Source organism: Salmo salar, chromosome 03 (assembly GCF_965601325.2).
Source record: "Salmo salar chromosome 03, fSalSal1, whole genome shotgun sequence".
Classification (NCBI taxonomy): Eukaryota; Metazoa; Chordata; class Actinopteri; order Salmoniformes; family Salmonidae; genus Salmo; species Salmo salar.
The window spans coordinates 90,739,257-90,755,000 of record NC_138293.1 but is presented as its reverse complement, the minus strand read 5'-3'; the positions used below and the strand labels follow the sequence as shown (position 1 = coordinate 90,755,000).

The following is a 15,744-nucleotide window of genomic DNA, read 5'->3' as shown; positions in this document are numbered from 1 at the left end:
CTAACCATGCTTACTTACAAGCCCTAACCATGCTTACTTACAAGCCCTAACCATGCTTACTTACAAGCCCTAACCATGCTTACTTACAAGCCCTAACCATGCTTACTTACAAGCCCTAACCATGCTTACATACAAGCCCTAACCATGCTTACTTACAAGCCCTAACCATGCTTACTTACAAGCCCTAACCATGCTTACTTACAAGCCCTAACCATGCTTACTTACAAGGCCTAACCATGCTTACATACAAGCCCTAACCATGCTTACTTACAAGCCCTAACCATGCTTACATACAAGCCCTAACCATGCTTACTTACAAGCCCTAACCATGCTTACTTACAAGCCCTAACCATGCTTACTTACAAGCCCTAACCATGCTTACTTACAAGCCCTAACCATGCTTACTTACAAGCCCTAACCATGGTTACCTACAAGCCCTAACCATGCTTACTTACAAGCCCTAACCATGCTTACTTACAAGCCCTAACCATGCTTACTTACAAGCCCTAACCATGCTTACTTACAAGGCCTAACCATGCTTACATACAAGCCCTAACCATGCTTACTTACAAGCCCTAACCATGCTTACATACAAGCCCTAACCATGCTTACTTACAAGCCCTAACCATGCTTACATACAAGCCCTAACCATGCTTACTTACAAGGCCTAACCATGCTTACTTACAAGCCCTAACCATGCTTACTTACAAGCCCTAACCATGCTTACATACAAGCCCTAACCATGCTTACTTACAAGGCCTAACCATGCTTACATACAAGCCCTAACCATGCTTACTTACAAGCCCTATCCATGCTTACATACAAGCCCTAACCTTGCTTACTTACAAGCCCTAACCATGCTTACTTACAAGCCCTAACCATGCTTACTTACAAGCCCTAACCATGCTTACTTACAAGCCCTAACCATGCTTACATACAAGCCCTAACCATGCTTACTTACAAGCCCTAACCATGCTTACTTACAAGCCCTAACCATGCTTACTTACAAGCCCTAACCATGCTTACTTACAAGCCCTAACCAACAGTGCAATTTTGAAGTAAAAAATAGGTTTTAGGTAAACAATAGATAAGTAAAATGACAGTGAAAATAACAATAGCGGGGCTATATACAGGTGGTACCGGTACAGAGTGTAAGGGGGCACCAGTTATTCGGGCTAATTGAGGTAATATGTACACGTAGGTAGAGTTAAAGTGACTATGCATAGATGAATTACCACGAAATAAGGAGGAAATCCATGATTCCTCCAACCAGGATTCCTGGAAAAGCAGGGCATTTTAGGAAAGTTACCTGGATTTTACAACCTTTCACACACAATACCAATACTGATGAAGCCTCTTGGTCAATCAGCAGATTGCTCAAGATTTGGCTACATCATCTAGAATGTAGACACTACACTCATAGAAAAAAAGGTGCTATCTAGAATCTTTGGCTGTCCCCATGAGAGAACCCTTCGAAGAACACTTTTTGGTTTCAGGTAGAACCCTTTTGGTTCCATGTAGAACCCTTTCCCTAGAAGGTTCTACATGGAACCCAAAAGAGTTCTACCTGGAACCAAATAGGGTTCTCCTATGGGAACAGCCGAAAGAACCCTTTTGGAACCCTTTTTCCTAAGAGTGTAGGCCATGTTCTCTAGGGCTTGTCTTTGGTTATTATGGGGTGCTCTACTTTAGGCTATCGCTCCATTCAGTCTCATTGTGGGAGTTGTGCATGGTTTACTCCAATGGATCAGTGGTTAAGGACTAGTGCTGCCAACACCAGGGTTGTGGGTTTGAGTCCTGCAATGGGCTACATCATTTAATATGTCAGTCAATGTTGACACTTTTATCCAAAGGGACTTTGAGAACTGTCAACATTGACAGAGCCACGTACAGTAAAATCCCATGTAAATGGATCATTCTGTTCACACATAAATCACCTGCTATATGTTCTATGTGGTGTTGTTTCTGTGTTTTTTTCCCTCTGTGGGTAGGTGCAGAAGAGACCAGAGGAGCCTTCAGTGGAGCTGGAGGAGCTGCTCTCTGAGCCAGCAGGTTCTAAACCTTCCAAACCCTACTCCTCCTACCACAACCGCTCCTCCAACAGAAACACCCCCACCCCGGGGGCCTGCACTGCTCACCTGTCCCCCTGCTGCCAGTCCCAGTCCCCCTCCCTGCACCCCCACCCTAAGAGCACCCCATCCACCCCCTGCCCCGCCCCTAGCCCGGCAGCCGCCGCCCCTCGGTCTCCGGCCATCAGTCCCGCCCCCCCACAGCTGCCAAAAGGGGCGGAGTCCCAGGACAAGATAGGAGAGGGACAGCCCCCGCAGGATTACCCACAATCCCTGGAGCCTGGTAAGGGAACTCACATTGTCCATCCACTCTATGTCCCAATTTTCTCTCCTTCCTCCCAAAGTGTGCACTTGTTCAATTCCCTTCACTGATTTGAAAGGTAATGACGGGTATAAGAAAAATTCCCACTAGCTCATGCCTCCACCAACCCAATGGTTTTACATTTGTGGGAGAAGTGAACAGGTGCTCTCTTCAGGATATTGGAGAAACTATTGGGACGCATCCCCAGGTTACATTCCAATATTCACACTAACATTTCACTTAGGTTGCGTTTACACAGGCAGCCCAATTCTGATATTATTTCCATTAATTGATCTTTTAACCAATCACATCAGATCTTTTCACATCAGATCAGAATTGGGCTGCCTGTGTAAGCACAGCCTAAGTGATGTGTTAGAAGCTCTCTGAGGGTCATATGAGAAATATCTATGATGACAATAGACTGTTAAGAGGGATATGCAAGATAGTTAGAGACACACAGCTCATTCAGCTGTCAAGGGTTCTACGCTAACAACCCTGGCCTGCAAAGTCTATCTGTGAAAACTGTAAATGACTGATAGGTCTGACACAGCAACAGAGGACATGGCACCACAAATCATCATCCAGCAACAGAGGACATGGCACCACAAATCATCATCCAGCAACAGAGGACATAGCACTACAAATCTTCATCCAGCAACAGAGGACATAGCACTACAAATCATCATCCAGCAACAGAGGACATACAGTAGGGGAAAAAAGTATTTGATCCCCTGCTGATTTTGTATGTTTGCCCACTTACAAAGAAATGATCAGTCTATAATTTTAATGGTAGGTTTATTTGAACAGTGAGAGACAGAATAACAACAAAAAAATCCAGAAAAACGCATGTCAAAAATGTTATAAAATGATTAGCATTTTAATGAGGGAAATAAGTATTTGACCCCTCTGCAAAACATGACTTAGTACTTGGTGGCAAAACCCTTGTTGGCAATCACAGAGGTCAGACGTTTCTTGTAGTTGGCCACCAGGTTTGCACACATCTCAGGAGAGATTTTGTCATACTCCTTTTTGCAGATCTTCTTCAAGTCATTAAGGTTTCGAGGCTGACGTTTGGCAACTCGAACCTTCAGCTCCCTCCACAGATTTTCTATGGGATTAAGGTCTGGAGACTGGCTAGGCCACTCCAGGACCTTAATGTGCTTCTTCTTGAGCCACTCCTTTGTTGCCTTGGCCGTGTGTTTTGGGTCATTGTCATGCTGGAATACCCATCCACGACCCATTTTCAATGCCCTGGCTGAGGGAAGGATGTTCTCACCCAAGATTTGACGGTACATGGCCCCGTCCATCGTCCCTTTGATGCGGTGAAGTTGTCCTGTCCCCTTAGCAGAAAAACACCCCAGAGCATAATGTTTCCACCTCCATGTTTGACGGTGGAGATGGTGTTCTTGGGGTCATAGGCAGCATTCCTCCTCCTCCAAACACGGCGAGTTGAGTTGATGCCAAAGAGCTCCATTTTGGTCTCATCAGACCACAACACTTTCACCAGTTGTCCTCTGAGTCATTCAGATGTTCATTGGCAAACTTCAGACGGGCATGTATATGTATTCTTGAGCAGGGGGACCTTGCGGGCACTGCAGGATTTCAGTCCTTCGCGGCGTAGTGTGTTACCAATTGTTTTCTTGGTGACTATGATCCCAGCTGCCTTGAGATCATTGACAAGATCCTCCCTTGTAGTTCTGGGCTGATTCCTCACCGTTCTCATGATCATTGCAACCCCACAAGGTGAGATTTTGCATGGAGCCCCAGGCTGAGGGATATTGACAGTTCTTTTGTGTTTCTTCCATTTGCGAATAATCGCACCAACTGTTGTCACCTTCTCACCAAGCTGCTTGGCGATGGTCTTGTAGCCCATTCCAACCTTGTGTAGGTCTACAATCTTGTCCCTGACATCCTTGGAGAGCTCTTTGATCTTGGCCATGGTGGAGAGTTTGGAATCTGATTGATTGATTGCTTCTGTGGACAGGTGTCTTGTTGATAGGTAACAAGCTGCGGTTAGGAGCACTCCCTTTAAGAGTGTGCTCCTAATCTCAGCTCATTACCTGTATAAAAGACACCTGGGAGCCAGAAATCTTTCTGATTGAGAGGGGTCAAATACTTATTTCCCTCATTAACCTGTTAGGGCTAGGGGGCAGCATTGACACGGCTGGATAAAAAACATACCCGATTTAATCTGGTTACCACTCCTACCCAGTAACTAAAATATGCATATACTTATTACATATGGATAGAAAACACCCTACATTTTCTAAAACTGTTTGAATGGTGTCTGTGAATATAACAGAACTCAAATGGCAGGTCAAAACCTGAGAGATTCCTTTACAGGAAGTGGCCTGTCTGACCATTTGTTGAACTTCTTTTCCATCTCTATCATTTACTAAGGATCTCTGCTCTAACGTGACACTTCCCACGTCGTCCATAGGCGCTCAGAGCCCGGGAAAAAACAGAATGTCGTCATTCCAGCCCCAGGCTGAAACACATTATCGCCTTTCTCAAGTGGCCGATCAAGGGACACTGGCTTATGCGCGTGACCCCGACCGCCCCCGCCTTTGGGATTTTTTCCTCTGTTTGCCGAAAAGGAGATTCCCTGTCGGAATATTATCGCTTTTCTACGAGAAAAATGTCGTAAAAATTGATTTTAAACAGCGGTTGACATGCTTCGAAGTACGGTAATGGAATACTTAGAATTTTATTGTCACGAATTGCGCCATGCGCGTGACACTTCTTTACTATTTCGGATAGTGTCTGGAACGCACGAACAAAACGCCGCTATTCGGATATAACGATGGATTATTTTGGACCAAACCAACATTTGTTATTGAAGTAGCAGTCCTGGGTGTGTATTCTGACGAAGACAACAAAAGGTAATGAAACTTTTATAATAGTAAATATGATTATGGTGAGTGCTAAACTTGCCGGGTGTCTAAATAGCGAGCCCGTGATGCCTGGGCTATGTACTTAGAATATTGCAAAATGTGCTTTCACCAAAAAGCTATTTTAAAATCGGACATATCGAGTGCATAGAGGAGGTCTGTATCTATAATTCTTAAAATAATTGTTATGCTTTTTGTGAACGTTTATCGTGAGTAATTTAGTAAAATGTTAGCGAATTCCCCGGAAGTTTGCGGGGGGTATGCTAGTTCTGAACGTCACATGCTAATCTAAAAAGCTGGTTTTTGATATAAATATGAACTTGATTGAACAAAACATGCATGTATTGTATAACATAATGTCCTAGGGTTGTCATCTGATGAAGATCATCAAAGGTGAGTGCTGCATTTAGCTGTCTTCTGGGTTTTGGTGACATTATATGCTGGCTTGAAAAATGGGTGTCTGATTATTTCTGGCTTGGTACTCTGCTGACATAATCTAATGTTTTGCTTTCGTTGTAAAGCCTTTTTGAAATCGGACAGTGTGGTTAGATTAACGAGAGTCTTGTCTTTAAATGGCTGTAAAATAGTCATATGTTTGAGAAATTGAAGTAATAGGATTTTTAAGGTTTTGAAAATCGCGCCACAGGATAGCAGTGGCTGTTACGTAGGTGGGACGAATTCGTCCCGCCTAGCCTAGAGAGGTTAAAATGCGAATCAATTTATAACATTTCTGACATGCGTTTTTCTGGATATTTGTGTTGTTATTCTGTCTCTCACTGTTCAAATAAACCTACCATTAAAATTATAGACTGATCCTTTCTTTATCAGTGGGCAAACGTACAAAATCAGCAGGGGCTTCAAATACTTTCTTCCCCCACTGTACACTACAAATCATCATCCAGGAACAGAGGACATAGCACTACAAATAATCATCCAGCAACAGAGGACATAGCACTACAAATCATCATCCAGCAACAGAGGATATACACTACAAATCATCATCCAGCAACAGAGGACATACACTACAAATCATCATCCAGCAACAGAGGACATGGCACCACAAATAATCATCCAGCAACAGAGGACATGGCACCACAAATCATCATCCAGCAACAGAGGACATATCACCACAAATCATCATCCAGCAACAGAGGACATACACTACAAATCATCATCCAGCAACAGAGGACATACACTACAAATCATCATCCAGCAACAGAGGACATAGCACAACAAATCATCATCCAGCAACAGAGGACATACACTACAAATCATCATCCAGCAACAGAGGACATAGCACTACAAATCATCATCCAGCAACAGAGGACATACACTACAATTCATCATCCAGCAACAGAGGACATAGCACTACAAATCATCATCCAGCAACAGAGGACTACAAATCATCATCCAGCAACAGAGGACATACACTACAAATCATCATCCAGCAACAGAGGACATACACTACAAATCATCCTCCAGCAACTGCCACAGCCTCAAGCCTATGTGGTCCTTAATGATATTATTCTGCCTCTATGGCTCTTGACTGCGCCTGGTTCCCAAATGTCACCCTATTCCCTAGCCCTATTGGCCCTGGTCAGAAGTAGTGCGCTCAATAAAGAATAGGGTGCCATTTGTGACGCATCGTGTGTGGGTGGCTGGGGTTTGCTGGTGAGCCCTGGGATTGACACATAAAGCAGCTCTGAGCTGGAGAAGTAAACAAATAAAATGGCTGCCGGCCCGGCTGGTCTCTCTCTCAGCACTGTCACCTCGGTAATGACGGAGAAACACCTCGCTCAGAGCCTTGGAGGCTCCGCCCCCCCAGGCCCACACCCTCTTCATCACCATTAACGCCTCGCTAACTGCCTTGCTATGCCATTCCACGCCAGAAGATATAAAAGTTGCATGCCGCCTTTGATAAACGAAACCTCCTTCTACACTTCAAATAGCAAGCTAGCACACACACCTATGCTGAATAACACGTTCACACATGTATACACACACACACACGGTTCACTCCCCTTCCTGTGTGTTGTGAGATCAAGGCGCAGTGCAACCTACGTAATTTCCTCTTCCTGTGCCTCTCTACCCTCTCATGACCCTGGAGTGAGTTCTATTCAGGGCGGGTCCTCAGGGTTAGGCCTTTTGAAAAGCCTCTGACATCACTTCACAGGAGAGAGAGGGAGAGAGAGAGCGAGAGAGAGAGAGAGAGAGAGAAAGAGAAAAAGAGTCGTAGGGACAATCATCTGGCTTTTTAGGAATGTTTTTGCCCTTTGTTGTACAGCTTTTTTACTTATTCCTCTTTTAAACCTGCCTCCCTTTTCTTTTTCCTATGTTTTTATAGACTTGCCTCCTGGATACACCTACCCTGCCATCGCCATGGGTTACAGGAGCGGCACATCCCCCCACCTTGTCCAATTGGCCGAGCCAGCCGACCTGGAGGCGGTCCAGGCGGAGCCTGCTGAGAATGCTCCCCAGCCTCTCTCCAGCCTGGGGGCGGAGCTAGAGTGTCAAGCCGTGGTGAGGCCCCTCCCACACCAGGAAGTGGAGGAGAAAGAGGAGGGGCAAAAGGAAGAGGAGGTGCAGAGAGAGGAGGTGGAAGCCGGAGTAGCAGCAGGCAGCTGTGGACCTCCAGATCAGGAGCATAGGGAGGAGCAGGAGGAGGAGGTGTCAGTGTGTCCTGCTGCGGAACTGTGTGAAACCGCCTCCTGTCCCATCCCCATCCCCCTCTCTGAGGAGGAGAACCACAGAGCTGACCCCACCTCCACCCTGGAGGAGCAGGAGGAGGAAAAGTGCAACGTGGAGAGAAGACAGCAGCAGGAGGTGGCAGGAGAACAGGAGGAGCCAGAGCAGGGCTCCATCATCATCGACTTGGACCCTCCCTGCCCTGCCCAGCCCCACCAGGAGGCACATACTGAGGTGGAAGAGGAGGGAGGAGAGGAGGAGCAGGAGGAGGAGAGTACTCCTAATGATGACAACCACTCAGTAGAGTTGGTGTGCCTCTCCCCCTCCTCTCCCTCTCCGTGCCCCAGCCAGTCTATCATCACCCTCTCCCCCTCCTCTCCCTCTCCGTGCCCCAGCCAGTCTATCATCACCCTCTCCCCCTCCCTGAAACCCATTGTGCCTAGTTACTGGAGCCTAGAGCTGCTGATCGCTGCAGCCTTCTGCGCTGACGTCCCTCCGTTTCCCATGCTGGCCTCCAGCACCCTCCAGCCCCAGGCCTGTGACACCCATCCCTGCCCCAGCCACCCCCACCACGGCATGGAGCTGCTCAGCGAGCTGGCTGACCTGGAGCTCCAACAGCACCGACACAACACAGGAGACAGCCAAGGTGAGAGAGATACAGACAGACAGACAGACATAAATGACAATCAGAAACCAATGAGGTCATTTCAACCAGCCGCTAGGGTGATGTCACTTAAAGCTGGAATCCTTCAGGTTTTTATTTAGTTATTAGGATCCCCATTAGCCGACGACATGGCGACAGCTAGTCTTACTGGGGTCCGACACATAACGAAAAAGACATTACAGATAAAATACTTGATAATCCTCCAAACTCTTTCCCCACCTGTGAGCCTCTGGTGTATCCTTCCAAGTCTCCCCCAGAGATCTCTCTCTACGAGCAGTAGCAGGCTTCCTAGAAGACTCCTCTAATGACATACCTCTGTTACAATACAGACCTCTGTTACAATACAGACCTATACCTCTGTTACAATACCGACCTAGACCTTGTTACAATACAGACCTAGACCTCTGTTACAATACAGACCTCTGTTACAATACAGACCTCTGTTATAATACAGAACTAGACCTCTGTTACAATACAGACCTAGACCTTGTTACAATACAGACATCTGTTACAATATAGACCTAGACCTCTGTTACAATACATACCTCTGTTACAATACAGACCTAGACCTCTGTTACAATACAGACCTCTGTTACAATACAGACCTAGACCTCTGTTACAATACATACCTCTGTTACAATACAGACCTAGACCTCTGTTACAATATATACCTCTGTTACAATACATACCTCTGTTACAATACAGACCTACACCTCTGTTACAATATATACCTCTGTTACAATACATACCTCTGTTACAATACAGACCTAGACCTCTGTTACAATACAGACCTAGACCTCTGTTACAATACAGACCTCTGTTACAATACAGACCTCTGTTACAATACAGACCTAGACCTCTGTTACAATACATACCTCTGTTGCAATACATACCTCTGTTACAATACAGACCTAGACCTCTGTTACAATATATACCTCTGTTACAATACAGACCTAGACCTTGTTACAATACAGACCTGGACCTCTGTTACAATATATACCTCTGTTACAATACAGACCTCTGTTACAATACAGACCTCTGTTACAATACAGAACTAGACCTCTGTTACAATACAGACCTAGACCTTGTTACAATACAGAACTCTGTTACAATATAGAACTAGACCTCTGTTACAATACATACCTCTGTTACAATACAGACCTAGACCTCTGTTACAATACATACCTCTGTTACAATACATACCTCTGTTACAATACAGACCTAGACCTCTGTTACAATATATACCTCTGTTACAATACAGACCTCTGTTACAATACAGACCTAGACCTCTGTTACAATACAGACCTCTGTTACAATACAGACCTAGACCTCTGTTACAATACAGACCTCTGTTACAATACAGACCTAGACCTCTGTTACAATATATATCTCTGTTACAATACAGACCTAGACCTCTGTTACAATACAGACCTAGACCTCTGTTACAATATATACCTCTGATACAATACAGACCTAGACCTCTTTTACAATACAGACCTAGACCTTGTTACAATACAGACCTGGACCTCTGTTACAATATATACCTCTGTTACAATACAGACCTCTGTTACAATACAGACCTCTGTTACAATACAGAACTAGACCTCTGTTACAATATATACCTCTGTTACAATACAGACCTAGACCTCTGTTACAATACAGACCTAGACCTTGTTACAATACAGACCTGGACCTCTGTTACAATATATACCTCTGTTACAATACAGACCTCTGTTACAATAAAGACCTCTGTTACAATACAGAACTAGACCTCTGTTACAATACAGACCTAGACCTTGTTACAATACAGAACTCTGTTACAATATAGAACTAGACCTCTGTTACAATACATACCTCTGTTACAATACAGACCTAGACCTCTGTTGCAATACATACCTCTGTTACAATACATACCTCTGTTACAATACAGACCTAGACCTCTGTTACAATATATACCTCTGTTACAATACAGACCTAGACCTCTGTTACAATACAGACCTCTGTTACAATACAGACCTAGACCTCTGTTACAATACAGACCTCTGTTACAATACAGACCTAGACCTCTGTTACAATATATACCTCTGTTACAATACAGACCTAGACCTCTGTTACAATACAGACCTAGACCTCTGTTACAATACAGACCTAGACCTCTGTTACAATATATACCTCTGTTACAATACAGACCTAGACCTCTTTTACAATACAGACCTCTGTTACAATACAGACCTAGACCTCTGTTACAATACAGACCTAGACCTCTGTTACAATACAGACCTCTGTTACAATACAGACCTATACCTCTGTTACAATACAGACCTCTGTTACAATACATACCTAGACCTCTTTTACAATACAGACCTAGACCTCTGTTACAATACCTACCTAGACCTCTGTTACAATACAGACCTCTGTTACAATACATACCTAGACCTCTTTTACAATAGACCTAGACCTCTGTTACAATACATACCTCTGTTACAAACAGACCTCTGTTACAATACAGACGTAGACCTCTTTTACAATAAAGACCTCTGTTACAATACATACCTTGTTACAGTACATACCTCTGTTACAATACATACCTCTGTTACAATACATACCTTTGTTACAATACAGAGCCCCTTTATAATACAGACCTTTGTTACAATACAGAGCCCTGTTACAATACAGACCTTTGTTACAATACAGACCTTTGTTACAATACAGAGCCCTGTTACTATACAGACCTTTGTTACAGTACAGACCTCTGCTACAATACTCTCTCTCTCTCTCTCTCTCTCTCTCTCTCTCTCTCTCTCTCTCTCTCTCTCTCTCTCTGTCTCTCTCTCTCCTGCTCTGCTCACCCTCTGCCTCTGTAAAATACACACACACACACTCACGTGCGCACATTCGTGTAAGTACACACACAAGTGTGTGGGTAATCACAAAAGCAGTGGATGTTGTTGGGACCCTGGAGCATTGCCTCAGTAATTACAACCCATTGTTTTAAAGTGCCTTTAAAAGCTTCCTCGGTTTCAAAGCGCCGCAGTCGCGTTTCGTTTTTTTTCCGTGTTCATGCAAAAGGATGTTTTGTGTTTACCCCATCTTCCTTATGTATTTAACTGGTCCCAAAAGATGGCGACTATAAAAAGGACATCATCAAGTGATTTTTAGAGTGTTGTTGTTTTGGCTGTGTGATGTCATCGCAGGCTCTGAGGAGTTGCTAAGACGGTCAGGTAGTACCACAGACCTACAGTACAGTACTGTAGATGTCTATACTGCGTGGTGAAACCCTGGACCAGACGGTCAGGTAGTACCACAGACCTACAGTACAGTACTGTAGATGTCTATACTGCGTGGTGAAACCCTGGACCAGACATTCAGGTAGTACCACAGACCTACAGTACAGTACTGTAGATGTCTATACTGCGTGGTGAAACCCTGGACCAGACGGTCAGGTAGTACCACAGACCTACAGTACAGTACTGTAGATGTCTATACTGCGTGGTGAAACCCTGGACCAGACGGTCAGGTAGTACCACAGACCTACAGTACAGTACTGTAGATGTCTATACTGCATGGTGAAACCCTGGACCAGACGGTCAGGTAGTACCACAGACCTACAGTACAGTACTGTAGATGTCTATACTGCGTGGTGAAACCCTGGACCAGACGGTCAGGTAGTACCACAGACCTACAGTACAGTACTGTAGATGTCTATACTGCATGGTGAAACCCTGGACCAGACGGTCAGGTAGTACCACAGGATACTGTGGAATTGGAATTAGAATTTGGTTTATTTTATTAATTTATTAGACTTGAAATGAAACTGACCCGAGCCCTGTTGGATAGACCTTATGTAGCATGTCAACTGCATGTCCATTGACTTTCAACAAGAAAGTATCTGCAGTCCATCTGCAGATGTTCAACGAACAAACATCAGTAGACTATCAGCATTACATCATCTCAACAGCATGTCTTCAGCCTTTCAGCAGCATCTCAACAGCATGTCTTCAGCCTTTCAGCAGCATCTCAACAGCATGTCTTCAGCCTTTCAGCAGCATCGCAACAGCATGTCTTCAGCCTTTCAGCAGCATCTCAACAGCATGTCTTCAGCCTTTCAGCAGCATCTCAACATTACATTTGTAGAGCATCTACAGATGAACTATCCAAGTAAAGTGTTACAGATAAAGGTGTGCTGCACAGGATCACACCCTAGATGGGATTCAAATAAAAATAAGATAAGAAAATAAAAATACTAGAATGACACGTAACATCTAACGCTGAATGACCATGTCTGTCATTATCACAGCTTGTTTTCCTTGACCGAGTCTGTGTTTCGGCCCACAGGAGAGGAGATGTTGATCTTTGACCTCCAGAGTCTTGCCACCCTGGCAGCAGCCCGTGCCTTGGAGCTGGGTGCCCAGGAGGGTAGCGGGGAGGGCGCCGGGCTGCACTACCCGGCCCGCAAGACCCTCAACCTGCGCAGGAAATGCAGCTGGACACCTCGCCACGAACCGGTAGAGTACAACTTATACTGTGTCCTGATGTTCTATGTACCATTAGAACAGAATGCTGTACATTCAACAAATACATTACAAGGAATTTTAAATGGTTAAGTGTACACTCTGATTTTAGACTGTTAGTTTAATAGCATGTATAAGCCTTTAAAAGCATTTATAATCATTTATGAAGCATTTCTAAACACTTAGATTTTTTTTTTGTTATTATTAATTGCTACCAAGACTTTCGTATCCATCATGATGTCATCATGCTTCTACATCTGCATTGCTTGCTCTTTGGGGTTTAAGGCTGGGTATCTGAAAGCACTTTGTGACAACTAATGATGGAAAAATGGCTTCATAAAATACACCTGATTGATTGATTAGTATTGTGAACATTCAGGCATGCCCGGCCAAGGGCACCATGGAGAGGATGGAGGGTCCGGAGTTGGCCATGCGGGTGAAGCTGGCAGAGCTCCAGAGGCGCTACAAAGAGAAACAGAGGGAGTTAGCCAAGCTACAGAGGAAGCATGACCACCAGTAAGATACAACATGTCCTTTACTATCATCCTATACATTATCCTTCACCATGTCCTTTACTATCCTCCTATACATTATCCTTCACCATGTAATTTACTATCCTCCTATACATTATCCTTCACCATGTCCTTTAATATCCTCCTATACATTATCCTTCACCATGTCCTTTACTATCCTCCTATACATTATCCTTCACCATGTCCTTTACTATCCTCCTATACATTATCCTCCACCATGTCCTTTACTATCCTCCTATACATTATCCTCCACCATGTCCTTTACTATCCTCCTATACATTATCCTTCAACGTCTCCTTTACTATCCTCCTATACATTATCCTTCACCATGTCCTTTACTATCCTCCTATACATTATCCTTCACCATGTCCTTTACTATCCTCCTATACATTATCCTCCACCATGTCCTTTACTATCCTCCTATACATTATCCTCCACCATGTCCTTTACTATCCTCCTATACATTATCCTTCAACATCTCCTTTACTGTCCTCCTATACATTATCCTTCACCATGTCCTTTACTATCCTCCTATACATTATCCTTCAACATCTCCTTTACTATCCTCCTATACATTATCCTTCAACATCTCCTTTACTGTCCTCCTATACATTATCCTTCAGCATGTCCTTCACTATCCTCCCATACATTATCTCTATACATTACCTATCACCTCTTTGAAAATAAGTGTTTTAACTCTCATGTGATATCCTTTGGGATCAAATCCTTATCTTGATAAAACATTTAATGAAATCAAACTCTCCTTTACCCATGACTACCTCCTAGTCTCATGTTGTGATTCTTTCCTAGTCTCCTAATCGCTCCTTTAACTGATTTCTAAAAGCAGCCCACAAAACAAACTGAAGCCATGACAACACACTCCCTTTCTATCTCCTGAAGGATTCCCTCCTTCCTTCTCCAGTTTATCTGGTCCTGTGCTCACATACAGTATCTTAGTGTTCTCATGAGTGTGTGTGTGTCTACAGGAAGGAGGAAACACCTCGCAGCCCTGCTCGTAGAGGACCGGGGCGGCCCAGGAAACGTAAATCAACCCCCGCCGCTGGCCCAGGCTCCTCCTCTGAGACCCAGAGAAAAGTCAAGTGAGTGTGTGTGTTGTAAGGCTCATCTCCCTCTCTGCCTGGCCATAGCCTGAACACACTGATAAGCCTCTTACATATCACTGCAATCCAGGAGACTCATGCCATCAACAGGAAATGGGAGAACCCAGCTGACCCCTTCAAGGAAGTCTAGTTTAACCTAATCTTAACCTAATCAGCACAGAGACTAAATTGTATTACAGTTTAATCCACATCGGTGGTGTGTGTGTGTGTGTGTTTGTGTGGGCGCCTCCTTCCTTACCCTGTTTGAGCGTGTGGATGTTTTAAGTGTATGCATTCATTTCAAGATGTCATCTGTGTAGTGTGTGTGTGTAGTGTGTGTGTTCTGTACATGCATATGTATGGTTGTGTGTGTTGTGTCCGTCCACATACTGTCTGTGAGTGCCTCTGTGTGACTGCGTTCCATTGTATTCCTCAGGCCATGTGTCTCAGCCAGTTTCCGCCCAGCTAATTTAAAACCTGAATGGCATTACTGTGGGCCAGCTAGGTACCAGCAGGGCTGGTGGGAAAGAGAGGGGCCAGGAGGGCTGGGGGGCAGGAAAACCTCGGTAGAGCATGGGTGGAGGAGGCCTTGTGGTGCTGGAAAACCTTGGAAGAGCATGGGTGGAGGAGGCCTTGTGGTGCTGGAAAACCTTGGTAGAGCATGGGTGGAGGAGGCCTTGTGATGCTAGAAAACCTTGGTAGAGCATGGGTGGATGAGGCCTTGTTGTGCTGGAAAACCTTGGTAGAGCATGGGTGGAGGAGGCCTTGTGATGCTGGAAAACCTTGGTAGAGCATGGGTGGAGGAGGCCTTGTGATGCTGGAAAACCTTGGTAGAGCATGGGTGGAGGAGGCCTTGTGATGCTGGAAAACCTTGGTAGAGCATGGGTGGAGGAGGCCTTGTGATGCTGGAAAACCTTGGTAGAGCATGGGTGGAGGAGGCCTTGTGATGCTGGAAAACCTTGGTAGAGCATCGGTAGAGGAGGCCTAGTG

The 15,744-nt window shown here is 44.7% G+C and overlaps 1 protein-coding gene across 7 annotated transcripts in view; it reads left to right on the top strand.

Moving 5' to 3' along the window:
• The window catches only part of LOC106594543 (BAH and coiled-coil domain-containing protein 1), a 252,728-nt gene that overhangs the window by 143,898 nt on the left and 93,086 nt on the right, over positions 1 to 15,744 (top strand). For all 7 annotated transcript variants that reach the window (XM_045715699.2, XM_082972868.1, XM_082972866.1 and 4 more), the window contains 5 exons: positions 1,992 to 2,352; positions 7,606 to 8,592; positions 12,946 to 13,115; positions 13,501 to 13,637; positions 14,641 to 14,754. In XM_045715699.2, the coding sequence (XP_045571655.2) occupies positions 1,992 to 2,352; positions 7,606 to 8,592; positions 12,946 to 13,115; positions 13,501 to 13,637; positions 14,641 to 14,754 (1,769 nt within the window). The remainder of the gene's footprint in view (positions 1 to 1,991; positions 2,353 to 7,605; positions 8,593 to 12,945; positions 13,116 to 13,500; positions 13,638 to 14,640; positions 14,755 to 15,744) is intronic.